General features: G+C 42.3%; 1 protein-coding gene across 2 annotated transcripts in view; it reads right to left on the bottom strand.

The window, feature by feature from the left end:
- Nucleotides 1-17,482, bottom strand: part of LOC122548950 (uncharacterized) — a 62,846-nt gene that overhangs the window by 24,391 nt on the left and 20,973 nt on the right. For both annotated transcript variants that reach the window (XM_043687960.2, XM_087986598.1), the window contains one exon: nt 1,296-9,647. In XM_043687960.2, the coding sequence (XP_043543895.2) occupies nt 1,296-9,647 (8,352 nt within the window). The remainder of the gene's footprint in view (nt 1-1,295; nt 9,648-17,482) is intronic.

Raw genomic sequence — 17,482 nt, 5'->3', positions numbered from 1 at the left:
TGAAATATTTCCGAAGTGTTTTTTTTTCAAAAGAAAGAATATACATTCACCCAAGGACATGGGCATGCACACTGGTTAAGCTGGCACCTATTGCCCATATCTTGTTGCCCTTGATAACCTGTTGCTTTCTCACCCAAAGCCACAACTTCAAAGCTCAAACTCTTCATGACTTATCACCCACTGGTGGACTTTCAGTTGTAACAGTTTGTGTTGAGAAAGTTTCTCGGTTCTGATATCCTTCTTGAATTCTGCAATCCATTTGGTACATACCCATAATGCCATTAGGGAGGGAACTCCAGGATTTTGACTCAGTGACACTGAAGGAACAGTGATATGTTTCCAAATCAGGATAGTGGGTGGTATGGAGAGGAACTTGTAGGTGATGGTAATCCCAGGTATCTGTTTCCCTTATCCTTCTAGATGGAAGTTGTTGGAAGTTTGGAAGGTGCTGTCTAACGATCTTAGGCAAATTTTGACGGTGCCTCTTGTAGATAGTACACACTGCTGCTAGTGAGTGTTAATGATTGCAATGTAAATGAAACAGTCATGATGCAATTCAGGGGTACACAAAATGGGGGCAAATTTTGGCATCACAAGCTCCAAGACAACAATGGCCACCCTGGAGCTCTAATGGAATTGTAACAGCTGCACACCCATTTTAACAGCCAGGCCCTGCTCTCAGGCCTCCATCAACCCTGTCACAATTTTCACTGAAGGGTCACAACTTATAAACAACAATTTGGATTGTCACAATTTTGAAAACATTTGAGATGCACCGATCTGATTAAATGACAGAATAGGGCTTGAGTGATGACAAATGTCCAACTTCTGTTTCTATTTCTGTGGCTTTACTTCTCAGTTCAAGTTTTATTCCAGTATTTGATACATGCCAGGAATTTGTACACTGAAAGCTCCCACAAAGAAAAAGTAAAATATTTCATGTTTTTAAAGGTGTTGGTTGAAGGTTAAATTTTAACCAAGATAAAGAAAAAAACATCCCTGCTCTTTTCCAAAGTATCATTTAAGTCCAGCAAATTGGGCAGATCGATTTAACGTCTTATTGTAAGGATGTAACCTCCAGCAGTGTAGTGCTCCCTTGATACTGCACTCAAGTACTGGTGTAGCACTTGAGCACACCTTTTTATACAAAGGTGAAAGTCATGTGAACCAAACTAACACATTGAAATAGAACAAAACTGTAAAAAGGGGTTAATATATTCTAGTATATGATGTTTAATCAATAAAAATTCAAACATATTTCAATTGTCATCTTAAACAGAACAGAAACTCCTTACCTGTTGTTTTCTCATCCATTTCCACTGCTTCGGACAGCTTAAACTCTCCATGACTCTTATCGCCTGCTAGTGGATTTTCAGTGGTAACAGCTTGCGTTGAGTAAGTATCTTGGTCCTGATGTCCTAAAGTCAGTTTACATGACGGGGAGGATGACACAGCAGAAAAGCAGTTGTTAGCCAGCTCAGGAGAGGTTGTGGCAGGAGCTTTATCTAAGGAGGGAAGGTCTAAAACCGAACAGATGGGCATTGGAGCAAAACCAAACTCTGTCATTGAAAATGTAGTAGGAATGTTACTCAATGTAACATGAGGACATGCAGGAGATTTATCTGGAGGTCTGCAAGATACATCAAGTAATGTATCAAATGTTGGTGTCTCTGCCCGTGAATGACCAATGGTGGCGAGATGCTCGGAATGATGTGAATTACCCAAATTTTTATCCTGAGTGTTGTTACCACTCACATCAAGCGAAGTGTGGTGATAAATGTCAACCTTTTCTTCTCCAGCATTACCCACTAGGCAGACAGGTATTTGATCTTGCAGTGGGGTCTCCACAGGTGCACTATTGTCTGTTTTGTTAGAATATAACTGTTCACTTTTCTGGGTGTCCACAGGAGCATCAGATATAGTTTGCTCTACATCGGAACTGGAATATGAATTTGCCGCTAAACCAGAAATATCATTGAATTGGCCAGTTACCAATCCTTCAGAATCCTGGCACTGAGATGAATTCAGACCATCAGGTGGACCTTGGTCTAACTTTCCATCTTCTAAATCTGTAGGTGCCTTCATAGACAACTCTCCCTGTACCACTATGCACTCCTGAATGGTATCTTGTGCCGTTTGACATAAAGAGATGGATGAATCTACCTGAACTGGCTCTGATGGAAGGACAGGATGGACACCAATCTCAGCACCCTCTGATCTGGAAATACCAGATGTTGAGACATTGGATTCATCAGTGGGAATATCAAGGTCAGCTTCTTGTGCAAATTCTGAAACCCCAAACAATGACATTACCTCAGAAACTTCCTCCACTTCTGAATTTGCTTCCTCAGCTAAATCATGGCTCCTTTCATTGAAATGGGAAGCCCAGGCTAAGTTTGACCCATCTGGTGTTTCACAAGTTGCATTTTCGTCAGGAGCATCTATGGTCACAATGCAATCATCAGAACTATCTTGTTCAAATAACTCCACAACATCATTTGTTGAATTTCTAGAAGCCTCCTCCAAACATTCATCGGTTATTCTTTGTGCAGTCTCTGACAATGTCAAGGCAGAAGAATTTGATTCTCTTTCAGAGACTGAGATCTCCAAATTATAGTAAGATTTTGATGCAGTTGTACAGATTTCCTGTTGATGACCATCTACTGTTGAAACTGGGTTTGAGAGCTCAGTTTGAGAATTGGTATCTCTTTGTTCTAAGTTTAAATCCTCTGCTGATCCAATGCTGGGACCTGGTGATATTGCAGAAAGTTCAGTTTGGCAGGAATCAATACTTGCTACAGATTCCAGAAGATCTGCATTAATGACTAGATCGTCTTCTGTTTCTGATACTGGATTTACAATCTTCAATTCACACCCATCATCTCTCAATGGGAGATCTGAGAGTTCAATTTTTCCATCGTTATTTATCGATGTTGCCTCTGCAACAACTTTGAATGTACTAACATCGCCACCTAGTGGAATGCTGATGGAACTTATCTGATCATCTCTTGGACTCTCATCCAGGTTCACCACATTCATATCATTTTCCAGCATTGAATCAGAATTACGATCAGTGACTTGCAAATCATCTATAGCCTTGTTTGCACTATCCCTCAATGTCAATTCGACCGTCTCAAGTTTATAAACATTACTGTCAGGTGAGCTGTTAGAGAACTCTATTTCATCAGCAAAATGATGAGATATGGACATATCCTCTATCCCCATATCACTTTGTGACCCATCAGTCAGCTTGTCGTCTTCACCTTCATAATCATTAACAACATCATCATTAATTCGTTCTGACACAATATCTATGATCTCCAAATTATTAGGTGCATCATCAAACAAATCCCTCTCTTCTCCTGGGAATGTGTCCAAGACTTCTGATTTACAAACCTCAGATCCAGGTAATATATCGGAGGGCTTGGTTTGATCTGTTGCTTCACTAGAATCACGTTGCAATAGGTTCCCGAACGTTGCCACCTGGGAACTATGATCTCTTGAAACCTCTGACAAGCTAGTTGAATTTTTTACAAGTGTTTCTGAGTATTCAGCAGCATCACAGATTTGTGAATCATCTAACATTTTGTCTTCACATATCACTGTATCATCAGCCTCTGATTTAGAAGCAATCCCTAACAGATCAGCATTGTCTCCTAGTCCACAGTTGGAGACCTTCAACTGATCTTCAGAATCCCCTTGCAGCTTATTTGTAGCTGCCATGGTAGGATCCACACACTCAGTGGTAATACCTGGAATGGCTAATTTGTCTACATCATCCCCTTCTAAAACATCTTCTGCCTTTCTAGTTGATTGAAAAGAATTATCTTCTGATGAAATATCGGAGACTTCATCTTTATCGTCTGTACATTTACAGACATCATCTTTTGGTAATATGGGAGGAACTTCTGCTTGACAATCATCATTTCCTGCCACTTTGTCTGCATTTTCTAATTTACCAGCATCATCCCCGCGTTGTAGGTTGGCAATTTCCAACTGTCCTCCAAAATCTTCAACTAGCATATCCAAGATCTCTAATTTGAGAGCATAATCTTCGGGTAATGCATTTGACACCTCCAATTTCTTGTCTTCGTTGAACATTGTCCCTACAACACTTGAATTAACAGAACAATCTTCTGAGTTACTGCTAGAGAGCTCGAACTGATCATCATCTTTTGGCACCTGGTTTAAGATTTTATCAACAATATCCCCTGGTTTTAAAAGACCTAATTGATTGGTATTATCTGGTAAGCTATCTAAAGACTCTGCTTGATCATTATTCGCTTCCTGCATTGTATCTAAATCTTTTAACTTACCAGCATCATTGTATTGTAGCACATCAGACGATTCCATTTTCCAATCAGTATCTGCCAGTAGAGAACCAGGAAGTTCATTTGAATTATCATCCCCTTCGGATAGAGCGTCGGAGTGTGTTAATGAAGGAGGGTCAGTTTCTGAAATAGAGGCTGTAGCCTTTAATTGGCCACCATAACTTCCAGTCTCAGTATCTGGAAGTGCTACAGAATCAATACATTCTTGTGATGAGGAGAAATTTCTTGATAAAGGATCTGAACTTAAATCAGGATCAGAGGAGTTGGATTGATCGCTGCCACCTTTGGCTTCTATTTCAATGTGTTCTTGGTTGGCACTGGGATGAGCTGTACTGTCTCCTATTCCAACTTCAATCTGTTGACTTCCAAATTCTTGATTTGGTTTCTCCAACAATGGTTCAGAGTACCTAGACTCAGTGTCACTGACCAACTGCTGAGATAAACCTGCATTACTTTTTGTACTTTCTAATAAAGTCATGTCCTGTTGAGCACTTTCTTGTAAAGGAGGGTCGGTCTCACTGGTAGGATTATAAATTTCCAAGGCTTTTGTCAATTCAGGATCTTGAACGGAGGGCACATGCTCAGATAAATCGGACTCACTGCTCATGTCATAATCTTCTGTTTCTGAAGAGGAACTCCTCAAGAATGAAGGTATTGGCTCACTTGCAAAATCTTCCAAGGTTTCCTTCATTGAACTGTCTAATGGAACGATATTCATCACTTCCTGGTCTATGTTGTGAGGCTCATTACGCTGCTCCACCAGATTATTCCCCTCCAGGTTCATTTTTGATGCTCCAGCTATCTGCTCAGGACTTGCCAAATGTGAAAGGTTATTCAGTCCTGTATTTGTTGAGGAGTGGTCTATACCAGATAAGGACAGAGATTCTTGTGTGGCTGACTCAATGTTTTCACCAAAGCTTTCAACATTGGTTGCATAGTCAGGCAATGGCATAACCCTGAATCCCAAAGCAATGATGCTTTTACACCCAATGGTTGGTCCACCTTCAGGTGATATTTCCGTAACAACTTCAGTCATCTCTGTGCATGAAGAATCAAATGGCTCTTGGACTATATTGTCCTCCAAGGAGGATAGTTTGGAAGGAGACAGTGGCCTGAGCTCTTTTCCATGATTAATTATACTTTGTGATCCACTGAGAGAAGATGACACAACTGTGTTTGCATTTTCTGCATCTGCTTGGAAAGAACTGACAAAGGAAGATTTTTCAGTGTCTTCAAGAGTTAGGTCATCACAAGTGCATGGATTGTCAGCTTTCACAAAGACTGACATCAAACCTTCATTGATATTGTCATTAACACTAGAAGAATCTGCAGCTTTCCCAAGGACATATTGACTAACATCACATGACTGTTGGGCAGGATAGACAGAGTTGTTGCTTTCAGAATTTGATTCACTTGAGCTGACATTTGGCAAGTCAGCATCACCAGGCAGATCAACAGGCAAATTTAATGGCATTTCAACATTGGGCCCTTTGTTCACGCCATCTTTAGACCACACACTGGCAACTTGATAGCGGTAATCATCAAACTTGTTCATACCTTCAGGCAAATTAGAAGCCAGTTCAAAGTCAAGTTCATCTCTAGCAATGTCCTGGGTGGGATTGGTATTTTTCAACTGGGAAGTGGAACTTGAACTTGCTTCTGTTGGTGTGGGCTCTTTTGTAATCTGCAATGTTGTTGTTGTTTCACCACAGCTCTCTGATTGTACCTGACCAAAGATGGGGAGCAATTCCACCTCTGGTGACTGCCTTTCGCTTGACTCCAAGTCATGAGTCATATCGTCAAAAGCTGACAATCCAGATGACAGATCTTCACTGTCCGAATCAGTTGAACACATCTCATTCTCTTCAACTTCAAGCATCATCTCAGGGAAAATGTCTTTTGCAAACCCAAACAATGATTTTTGCTCAGACAAATCTTGTGTACTGGGGGAGGGCTGGGAAACATATTTATCTTCAGATAATGGATCTGTTTGTATGGTACACGTCTGAGAGACTGTAACACATACTGAAGCTGGCTGCTGTGAGATTTCTGTAATTAATAGTGTTTCACCTTTACTGTCACGGTCTGTGCCCTCAGGTTCTTTCCTCCAAGTCTCTTGCGTTTTTATTTCAGCAGGAGATGGTTCCTTACCATCATCTGAATTAGATTTCTCAGTTTGCAAAGACGCCATTTCACATGTCATACTAGTGGCACAGTAGGTTTCATCTGGTCTAGAATCTGATGAGGAGGTTGAAGATGACATTTCCATCTCACTCTCGCTTCCTGAATCAACAGATTCACCTTTTGATCCTTCAATCTGTACGTCAGTAACTCCTGAGAACAGGACGTAGTGTTCTGGAGCAATTCTTTCATCTTCTCCCTCAAGAGATGCAGAAGCAGAAGATTCTGAAGTCGTATCTTGAAATGCAAAAGTCTCGTCAACTCCTGCAGTGATAGAGGTCTCCGATAGGGAGTAAAGATATGACACAGAACTGTCTTCTTCTTCATCTCCAACATCATAGTAACCATCAACATGATCATCATTTGCATTACCAACATCATCTTCAATATTTTCTAGTTCTGTCTCAGTTGGGGACACCTCAGACAGTGAAGTAACTTCAATAGACTCTGCTTCAAAAATAATGCTACCTCTAAATGACAGCAGTGTTGCAGGTACCATTCTCTCATTACCAACACCCACACCAATAGCTTCATTGGGGGACTGGAGTAACGTTGAAGTTCCCACTTCACAACAGCTTGCGAGGTCAGAGTCTTCAGATGAACAGCTAACTTGTGCGGAGCTGTAATTTCTACTGGGTGGTTGATCACTTGGAATGCAAAGCTCAGAAGTTAGTGGCACAGAGCTTTCAAGCTTATTGTCATCTACAAAAGAACTGTCATAATCAGAATTACGAAGAGCATTGGAAACCTTTCTGCATGACTCTTCCAACTGTAAAGTGGACTGAGATGAGATTGAAGTTTCAAGTTTTGAATCAAGTTCAGTCTTTAATTCCATGCCTTTTTCTTCATTGCATGCATCAGCATAATCTTCAACAAGCTCCTCCGAAGAAGCAAGAGGAGCATAGTTAGTCAAATCTTCATATTGTTTACTATACTCATGCTGGTCCTCAGTAGAAAGCAAATTGTTACCTATTGTGCAAATTGTGCTATCCCCACTATGACTTGTATTTCCATCTTCCTGTAATAGGTTCTCAAAGTCTGAAGGCAGGCTCCTAGGTGTTGTTTCATAACAACTAACATTGTCATATGCTCCCATGGATATTGTGCTTTCTTCCTCAAGTGGATCCTGAACAGGTTCAGCCTGATAATGCCCTGTACTTTCACCAATTTCTGTGCTTACATTTGGCATACACAGCCCTTTTGGGTAATTTGCATTACTGGGTGCTACAGCTATTTCTCCCAGACCTGCTTCAGTCTTTTCATAATTTGACTCACCACGAGTGGAGCATCTGTACCCCCTACTATATTCTGACTCGGTGGTAGATGTTTCGTCAGATTCTCCACGCTTAGTGGTTGTAGAATTTTGTAATATTGTTTGTGAGCTCCTCAATCCCTGATTAAAGTTACAGTCTGTTGTGTAAGATTGTCGATTCATATCATTTCCCTCAATTAATCTTGGCCCAGCACTAGAAATATCTTGATTTTTAAGATGTTCACATTCTTGTCCATCTTCATCAGCATCATCATCATCATCATCATCTTCACAGGTTTCAAGATTTTCACTATCAAATGCTAAAGCAGCAAGATTATCTTGTGCTTCTGTAAGGCACCTTTCAGTTGATTCTTCCACAGAGGTCCAAGTTTCTTCTTCGATTATACCATAAGGAGAATCGTCAAGAGGCAACACCTGGTCAGATTGGTCTTCATTGAGTTCCTCTGCAAATGCAGATAATGATTCTACATAACACGCAGATACTTCCATTGTTTCGACCTCTGTCAGCAGGTTTGGGGAGCATGAGGGTGAAGTGTTTGGGGTGCCAGATGATGTCCAGCTACCTCCTTCTGCAGTTCTATAAGATCCTGAGGGTGAGGTTGGAGGAGAACAGATGCCTTCACTGCCCTCACTCTCCAGGGCTTCAATGGGCTCTTCATTTAAGCTGAGCTTCGAGTAAGAAAAGTATTTTGGGGCACCACATGTTGTCTTTATTGGACTTGATGGTGCAGAGAAGAAGAGATCAGCATCAGTACTGCACACATTGTCCGCAGCACTGGGATACACAAGCAATTCTTTGGTGTGTCCTGAATAACACAGGGGAATAACAGTGTATCCGATGGTTGTTACTTGGTCCTGAGTTTGAGAAGGTTCAGTCTTTGTATTCTCAGCCCTCAATTCGGTCGGTAAGTGGAGATGATCAACAGGTTTAGGCAGCTCCGCCTTAGTGTCTGAAATGGCCCGATGTTCGAATGTTAGTGAAGTCTCATTACTGCTGTTTGCGAAGTTTGAAGAAAGGTCTGCCGAGGAAACGGTTTCCGCAGGAGAGATTGGTTTCTTGTTTTGCGTTTCAAGTGAATCGCGATCCGTTTCTACAATGGGGATATTTGCCTCAACAAGGGGCAACTGAACTGAGGTGTCTGTTTCTGAGTCGGATAGATCCTGATCTCCCTCCCTTTCCAAACCAGTTATTTCTCCCTCTCTGCCTACTTTGGTACTTAGCAGTTGCATGTCCCCATCTGGCTCCTCCCTAGACAGAGTGTCTGTCTCTGAAATGCTGCTCACCTCTGACTCTTCCAAGGACATGCCTGTGCTAGCCTCGGAACTATCTTGTCTTGCCTCTACAACTGGCTCGGTAGTGGTGGGCGGGCCATCCAATACATGCCTGCTTATTTCTCGAGCATCCACTTTGGATATCCCTGAGCTAACGTCTGCACTGAGGAGCTGTGCCCCATCAACAGTGCTGAGTACAAACACATCTGCCCTTTCATTATCCAGGTCCACTTTGTGCTGGGCACCTTGCCTTTCACTTTCTGAAAGACTTTCCTTGCTGCAAGATGCCGAAGGTGACTCAGGGTACGAGCTATCCGTGTCTGTGTCACAACTAGCTCCTTCAGGCTGAGGTCGGGTACCCTCATCAGTTGGGCTTTTCTCTCCAAGGCTGTCGGAAACGTCACTGCTGCAATCCAACGCTGGACCAGCAGATGGCAGCTCGCTCTGTTCCATCCCCATGTACCACGTCGAGCCACCAGAAAGTTGCATCAGGTACGAGGAGTCAGCTGTTGGGGAGGCCTGGGGTGAGGTTGGACCTTTAGGGGTGAGCATGCTGTGAGAAGAGCCACAGGAAACATCAGGGGAAATGTCTGCAGAATTGACAAAAGAAAACAAAAAATAAGCAGATGGATTGCAATCAGAACAGAACCAAAAGTAAATGGAGACAGGGAGAAACAAAAGAAAAGGTGAAGAGCAAAACAGTCAAGAATTAGTATTTCCATTAGATTGTTGTTCATTTCATAGAATCTTACAGTACAGCAGTCCATTTAGACATTCAGTCTCACCTTTACCATTTGTCTTTCCTCAAACCCATAAGACATAGGAGTGTAAACAAGGCCATTTGGCCCATCGAGTCTACTCTGCCATTCAAATCCCACTTAGTCACACTCTCCCCGTGGCCCTGAATTCCTGGTGAGATCAAGAATTTATCAATCCCTGCCTTGAAGACACCCAACGTCTGGCCTCCACTGCGCTCCATGACAAGAATTTCACATAGATTTGCAGGTCTGTGGCCAATTCCCTTTTGAAAGTAGCTATTAAATCTTCTGTCATGTTTCAAGTAGTGCATTTCTAACCTTGGTTTGAGAATGGAATTCAGATTCTCAAATATAATTTAAATGCATGCTCGCCGTAATGATCTAGTCAGGCCTTTATTGTGACAGAACCATCTCCACAAAAGTCGGCCCAATTCTTCTGAAAAGGAGTCAATTGGCTGAAATCAACACTGTTCTGCCAGTCAACCCACACAGTTTTCTTATCCCCACATGGTTTTGGAATTTTCTACATTTCCTGTAAATAGGGTGGAAAGGAAAGGACTACTGCCTCTGCTTTGGATAACTGTGACCAAGATGCCATGAATTTCAAAATGATTGTCCAAAGCGAGGAGAGGCAGACAAGAAGAAATATCTTTTAAAGCAGGTTTGCTGGAGCCTAGATACTTCCCGAAGCATCAGAATCATAACATACATTCAATCCATCAACACCCAGGGTAATAGGTCCACTTCTGTTCGTCATTTTTTTTAATTACTAGGATGAGAATACAGAAGGCATGCTCAGTAAGTTTGCAAATGACACCAAAATTGGTGGTATGGTGAAAAATGAAGGTTATGATTGCAAACAGATCTTGATCAATTAGGTCAATGGGCTGCGTCGTAGCAGGTGGAGTTTAATTTGGATAAATGCGAGGTAATAAAACAAGAGAGGGTACATCACAGGTAGACAGTGTGGTTAAGGTATTTAGCACACTTGCCTTCACTGTTCAGACCTTTTGAGTATAGGAGTTGGGACATCATGTTTTAAGATGTTAGGGTCATAGTTTTAAGATATTAGGAGAAAGGTATAGAGGGGATGTCGGAGGAAGGTTCTTTATGCAGAGAATTGTGAATGGATGGAATGAGATGCCAGTGGTGGTGGTGGAAGCAGAGTCATTAGGGACATTTAAGCGACTGCTGGACATGCACGTGAATAGCAGTGAATTAAGGGGTGCGTAGGTTATTTTATTTTACATTAGGATAAATCCTTGGCACAACATCGTGGGCCAAAGGGCCTGTTCCGTGCTGTACTTTTCTATATTGAGGTTTTACAGGACCTTAGTGAGGAGTCTTCTGAAGTATTATGGAGTGCAGATCTGGTCACCCTATTATAGGAAGGATATTAAATTGGAGAGGTTACAGAAAATATTTACCAGGACGTTGCCAGGAATGGAGGATTTGGGATATAAAAATAGACTGGATCCTTTTTCATTGGAGCATAGGGGATTGAGGTTTATAAAATCATGAGGCGCATATATAAGGTGAACGACAAGAGTCTTTTTCCTAGGGTGGGGGAATTAAAAATTGCCCTTCAGTTTTGAAGGAGAGAGAAGAAAGTTTAAAAATGATACGAAGGACTTTTTTTTTAATAAAACACACAGATTGGTTCATTTATGGAATGAACTGCCAGGGGAAATGGTGGATGGAGGTACAGTTAAAATGTTAAAAAGACATTTGGATAAGTTCACGAATAGGATAGGTTTGGAGGGATTTGGCCAAATGCACGCCACTAAGGCCTGGTTTGGTTTTTGAAAATGGTCACCATGGACTGGATGGACCAAAAGGGTCTGTTTCCATGCTCAGTGACTCTATGACAATAGTGTTCTACACCCTTGCTTTTCCTTCCTAGCTACTACACAGTTATCCTAACACCTTTAATGATTTTAGTCATTATATCCCCAGAGTTTTGCACTTTAAGTATGAAATGGGTTCATATTACCTATCCTCATTCTCCTGAGCTAGTCTGTCATTTGAAACTGCTGAGTGTTAAGAAAGAATCCTGCCCCCTCAGAAGAAAACAGACTGCTCCTGCAGGGGATGCCAAGACATCACTGTAACTCCCTCATTAACCTAACCCCACTGTCAATATCATTCATTGCTTATCACCTCTAACAATGGCCTGCAATGCCTTCCCTTGCTTGTGCCTTGCAGGTGCCAACGGGATGGCCATGGTCTCTGTGGAGAAACATTTAAAACGGTCATCTGGTTGGGTATATGAATAGGAAGGGTTTAGTGGGATATGGGCCAAGTGCTGGCAAATGGGACTAGATTAATTTAGGATATCTGGTCAGCATTGTAGAGTTGGACCAAAAAGTCAATTTCCATGCTGTACATGTCAAATTGCTCTAAAGCACCTCTTCCATCACTGAATAAAACCTCCAAAGGAAGCATTTCAAGGCTGTCCCCTGCACCCCCTACCAGCTCAGATACTGGTATCTTGGTGGGAACATCAGGTTTAGAAAATTTGGGAGCTGGTGAGTGCCTCAGTGCAATAGCTCCACAGTCGGCTGAGGAAGTACCATTCCAGACCACTGGCACTCAGAACTTCTTTAAAACCCACTCAAGATACCCAACCAACCCATCCTTCAGAAGATGGTGGCGAGCTACTCAGTGCCAAGCAGAAGATTCGGTGGCATCAACAAGCAGGACTTTGTCCAAATGCATGGGGCAGAGCTGGAGCAGATAACAGCTATGTGGGAGGCATTGGCTTTCATTGCCCAGAGACTGCAGTGATGCTATTGGAATCCAGCTGCCTCAAGCATCCTTTACCTTTGACCTCCATGTACAGGTTAGCAGTTGCCATGGAGAACCAGGCCCAGTACTCTCAGAGTCTGTCAGATACTTGCACAGAACCTGCCCTCTACTGGCCCAGCCATTGGTCTTCAGGACAATCAGGGCGATGTGGGAAACCTGGTACCCCTTTCTCACAATTCAACAGGGCGGGGCCAAGCACCCAACACAGGTCGTCTCCTCCAGGAGGTGGCCAGAGCCTCCATCTCTACCCTCACTGTCTTCCCACTGCATCCTTGGAAGTTGGATCCCGGCAGGTTCACTTGCCACTGGCACAGTGACTCTTGACACATCCAAGCTGTCGAGACACAAACAAACAAACAAACAAACAAACAAACATTCTCACAACCAAACCTCCAGGGCCAAAGGACTCTACTGTCAACCAGGCTCCATCCACCCCAGCTGCAGAATCTGGGACAATACTGAGACTTGGTAGAAGTAAAGGAAAAGAAAACTTTGGCAGCACGGGTGACATCACACTGTTTATAAATTCTCATGTCTCCATTAATGTGAATGGTTTTGCAATAAATCTGTCATGGGATGTCCCTGGATCCATGCAGCCTGTAGAAGCAAGATGAACAAGGTAGCTATGGGACACTGCTTTCCTGGTACCAAAAAGCCTCTTTGTCAAGCATCACAATTCTTTCTCTGGCCTCTCTGTGCCAAAGTGTTGGTGTGAATGAAGTGGTCAGCAATGTCTGGGGCAGGGAGGAGTGCAGCATAAAGAGACAGAGACAATGCAATAAAAATCACCAGGAATTTGGGGGCTTGGATAGCAGAGTCCACTACAGTGTGTGATAATGTGGGTGTGTAATGCTCTAGCCCTCTATAGGGCTTGCAGGCCCCTCCATCACAGACCATGATATTTACTCTGCCCAACCCTCCTATGGACTCAGCCCATTTGCTTCCCAATACGTTGTTTTGATTTACAAAATGATGGAAGGAGACAGTGAGCTCACTTCAGGCAGTAGCTCCCAGCTGCAGTGTGTGTGTCAGAGGCCCTGAATATCTAGATCACCTCCCTGCCAGCCTTTCTTGCGAACCTCATTCACACATCCCCAGGCCTCACCCAAAAGTCTCCTACATGTGTCTGAACCAGTGTCCAAATCCCCTCCTAAGAACGAAGTGACCAGGTTGGGTGCAGTCATACACTGCAGACTCTCAACCTTTAAGGAAGAGTGCTCCCAAATGTGAATGGACCCCATCCTTGTTACCATCACCGAATCTCCCACTATCAATATCCCAGGGGTTACCATTGATCAGAGACTCAACTGGACTCACCACATGAATAGTGGCAGCAAAAGCAGGTCAGAGGCCAAAAATACTGTGGCAAGTAACTCACCTCCTGACTCCCCGAAGCCTGTGCACCATCTACAAGGCACAGGGGTGTGACAGAATACTCCCCAGATGCCTGGATGAGTGCAGCTCCAACAACACTCAATAAGCTTGATACCATCCAGGACAGAAACAACCTGCTTGATTGGTACTACATCCACAAACATCCAATCCCTCTACCATTGACACTCCAGAGCAGCAGCGTGTAACATGTACAAGATGCATTGCAGAAATTCAAAGATCCTGAGAGAGAACCTTCCAAACCCATGACCACTTCCAACTAGATGGGGAAGGGCAGCAGATACATAGGAACACCATCACCTGTACGTTCCAGGGTCTGGGACTGTGAAATTGTTGGGTTCTCTAAATGCCTCAGAGATGCATGCAGATGAACAAATGGAAGTAAGTGTAATATGGAAAGATAATTGCAGTAAGGCTGGGTTTTAGCCTGTTGAATTCCCCCCTACCCCCAGGGTTTTCTGGTACAGTCGTAGTGACCCCCACCTCTGAGCCAGGAGTCCAAAGTTCAAGTTCCACCTGTTCCAGTTCTGTCATAACAGGTCTGAACAGACCAATTAATAGTATTATTTACCTCTCTGTTTGGCAGTTCACAATAAAGAATTCATGCCAACAGAAAACAAAAGAAGAATGCCTCCAAATGGAATAGTTTTCTGTGTGTCCGTTTTCAAACGGACCCTGATATAGAAGTATATCCCTGAGAATAGTGCAGAGACTATTACAAAATAAGTTATAGGATACAATAGACAATAGGTGCGGGAGTAGGCCATTCAGCCCTTCGAGCCTGCACCGCCATTCAATATAATCATGGCTGATAATTCCAAATCAGTATGTGTTGCAAAGACCAGAACACTAAAGACAGAAGTAGTCAGGAATTGTGGACAATGCCCAATGTGATTATCGAAGAATGACAGGAGCATTAAAAATAAAAGTCAGGGAAGATAACCTTTTTTGGGGGGGGGGGGGGCAGGGGGAGACTTTGGGTCAATGTCATGACCCTAGCGAGTGTGACAGACATGTAGCTCATTAGTAGTAACTAGGTGTAGAGATTAAATTGAACTCAGTTGTCAGTGAGTGCAACATTAGAATCAAGAATTATGAGAAATTCTAAAGGAAAAAAAAAGAGACCAATTTAGAAAAATTCTGAGATTGCACTGATTCACATGTTTGGGGAGTAATGTGATTGCCTGTAACAGCAAGGATTCACCTCATAGTTTCAATTATGTAAAACAAAATTTACCTTTTTATTTGAAATTATATTGCTGTAGTTTGTTACAGTAAAAATGTATAAAATTACAAGCATTCAGCAGTTTCCTCTCCATTAATATGCTGGGGTTTACTTCTTTTAAAGGAATGTATCGGTCAGTTTGGAGTTTATAATACTATCCTTGTTCATCCTTTTTTGACATTATTTTCCTTGAACAAATCAGTGTTTATTAGCACAAACTTTTCAAAATGCTATTTACCTTTGTCCCAGATTACTCACTGTCTTACCTGTCGTTGCTGGATTTATTTTGTATCCTCCTTTGTTTTCACGATCCTTCAGTCCTCTTGCACTACCCTATTATCCATGGGGATTTAAAAGATCTGTACTCAATAATTCCCAGCCTTATTCCCCCACCCCCACAGTAACCTTGATGACTTATCCACTTTTGGAGGACTCCCAGTTTTTCTGGTAATTCACCTTTATTTTTTATCCTAGCAAAATCATTACTGCCCAGTCCTTTTCTGCAACATTCTCTTAAAAGAAAATAGATGCAAAGAACTCAGAACTTTAAGACCTCAGCTAGTTAGCCTGGAATAAGTAACATCCTACTTTGTCCCTCTCTTTGTGGGATTTTCTTTTTACTACTAATGGTGTTGATTTGACAAAGAAATAGTTGAGACCACTGCATCTCTGTGAAAGAGAAACTGTTGGACAGAGTGATGGCTTGGGATTAATTTTCACTTGCTTGAATGAACAAACAACACAGCCATGTCCTTCTGTATTGCAAATATCTATGATGAGTCAATAGGAAGGACGAGTTAAGATAGACTCCTGAAGCAGTAGTAATAATAAGAGTATAGTGACCCCACACAGAGCACAATTTAATACTGAACTAGAAATGGAGCAACGATAGGAAATCTATTAGTCAGAAGCTGGGTTGGTTGGGAATCAAAACTTCAGGGAGACAAGCCTCACAATTCCAAGCAGATGTTAAGAGGTTGAGGGAAAAAGCTACAGATCAAGTCATGGCTTCACTGGGTGAGAAGGTGAGGTCCAGAAGGATAAAGAGACAATGGTAACTCAAGCAGAGTTCAGCACGCAGTTCAGTCTATGAGCTCTTCACACATGGAATTCATTAGACATTAAAAGATTGAAAGGAAGAAGAAAGGGACAGTTGATCATTAAAGACTTGAAGATTGTCTTCAGCTGCCATGACTGAACTGGAACCAGAGATGTGCTTCCCGAGTCAGACAGATACTAACTGGCCTTGGATATGGCATCAAAGAAGAAAGTGACACCTACAGAATTTGGAATCTATTTTCAGTTACTGTGGATGCTTCTCTGTCAAATGCCTTTTTTGTATACAAGATACAAAGATTTACATTTGTGAGCACAGAGTTTGAAGGTTGATCTTAAAACTTCATGTATACCAGCGGCACTTTCCTGGCTTAACCCCTCACTTCTATAATCTTAGATTCCAGACCAACAAGGAAGTCAATCTACTTCTACCTTCAAAATATTCAATGACTTTGTCTCTTTCTGGGGAAGACACAGCAGATAGTGTGGCTCCAACATTTTCTGTTCCGGGAGGAAATGAAAGGGAGGTTAGAGAAATCTTATACCATAGGCAACATTGCTAGAATGTGGAATTATTTGTCACCAGGAACTACGGAGGCTGAGACTGCAGCATAATGGAAAATGAATGTGCAATGCTGACAGTCACATGCTATCAAGACTAAGTGATTAAGAATGGAAAGACCATACTGGAAGGGTGCAATCAGTTTTCTGCACAATAGAATGTAAAGTATCGTCAGGACTTACTGAGTGTGAAGGAGAGAAAGGTAAATCTAGAAATGCAGTGAACTGCAAGCAGGTATAGTCTAGCTAGAAACAACAGTGTGCATGATGGCCAGACCCCATGGTAGGCAGCATCCACAATAGTATGAAGATGCAGGCAAGAGTTTGTAGAGGTAGAACAATCCATGGATATAGTAGTATCATCACTGGAAAGGGAGTGATTTTGCTACTTCAAAAAACAGAATGTAAGCAGGATCTGGAGAAAAGCCAGATGATGATATTGGAGTTGAACAGCCCATTCTGTCACAGGGAAGCTGGGTCATGGGTAACCTCATTGCTTGGAAGCAAGTGTGACTTATACGGAGTTAGTTTAACTAATTACCAACAAAAGGAATGTAGGAATTGCTAAACAAAAAAATTCCAAAGTCCATCTCGATCAGTTTCTAACATACTGCTTGTCACAGAA

This window comes from Chiloscyllium plagiosum, unplaced genomic scaffold (genome assembly GCF_037043375.1).
Source record: "Chiloscyllium plagiosum isolate Xiang-an unplaced genomic scaffold, Cpla_swu_hap1 HiC_scaffold_4, whole genome shotgun sequence".
Lineage (NCBI taxonomy): Eukaryota > Metazoa > Chordata > Chondrichthyes > Orectolobiformes > Hemiscylliidae > Chiloscyllium > Chiloscyllium plagiosum.
Note: the sequence above shows the minus strand (reverse complement) of the source record. Positions and strands in the feature narration are given on the sequence as shown.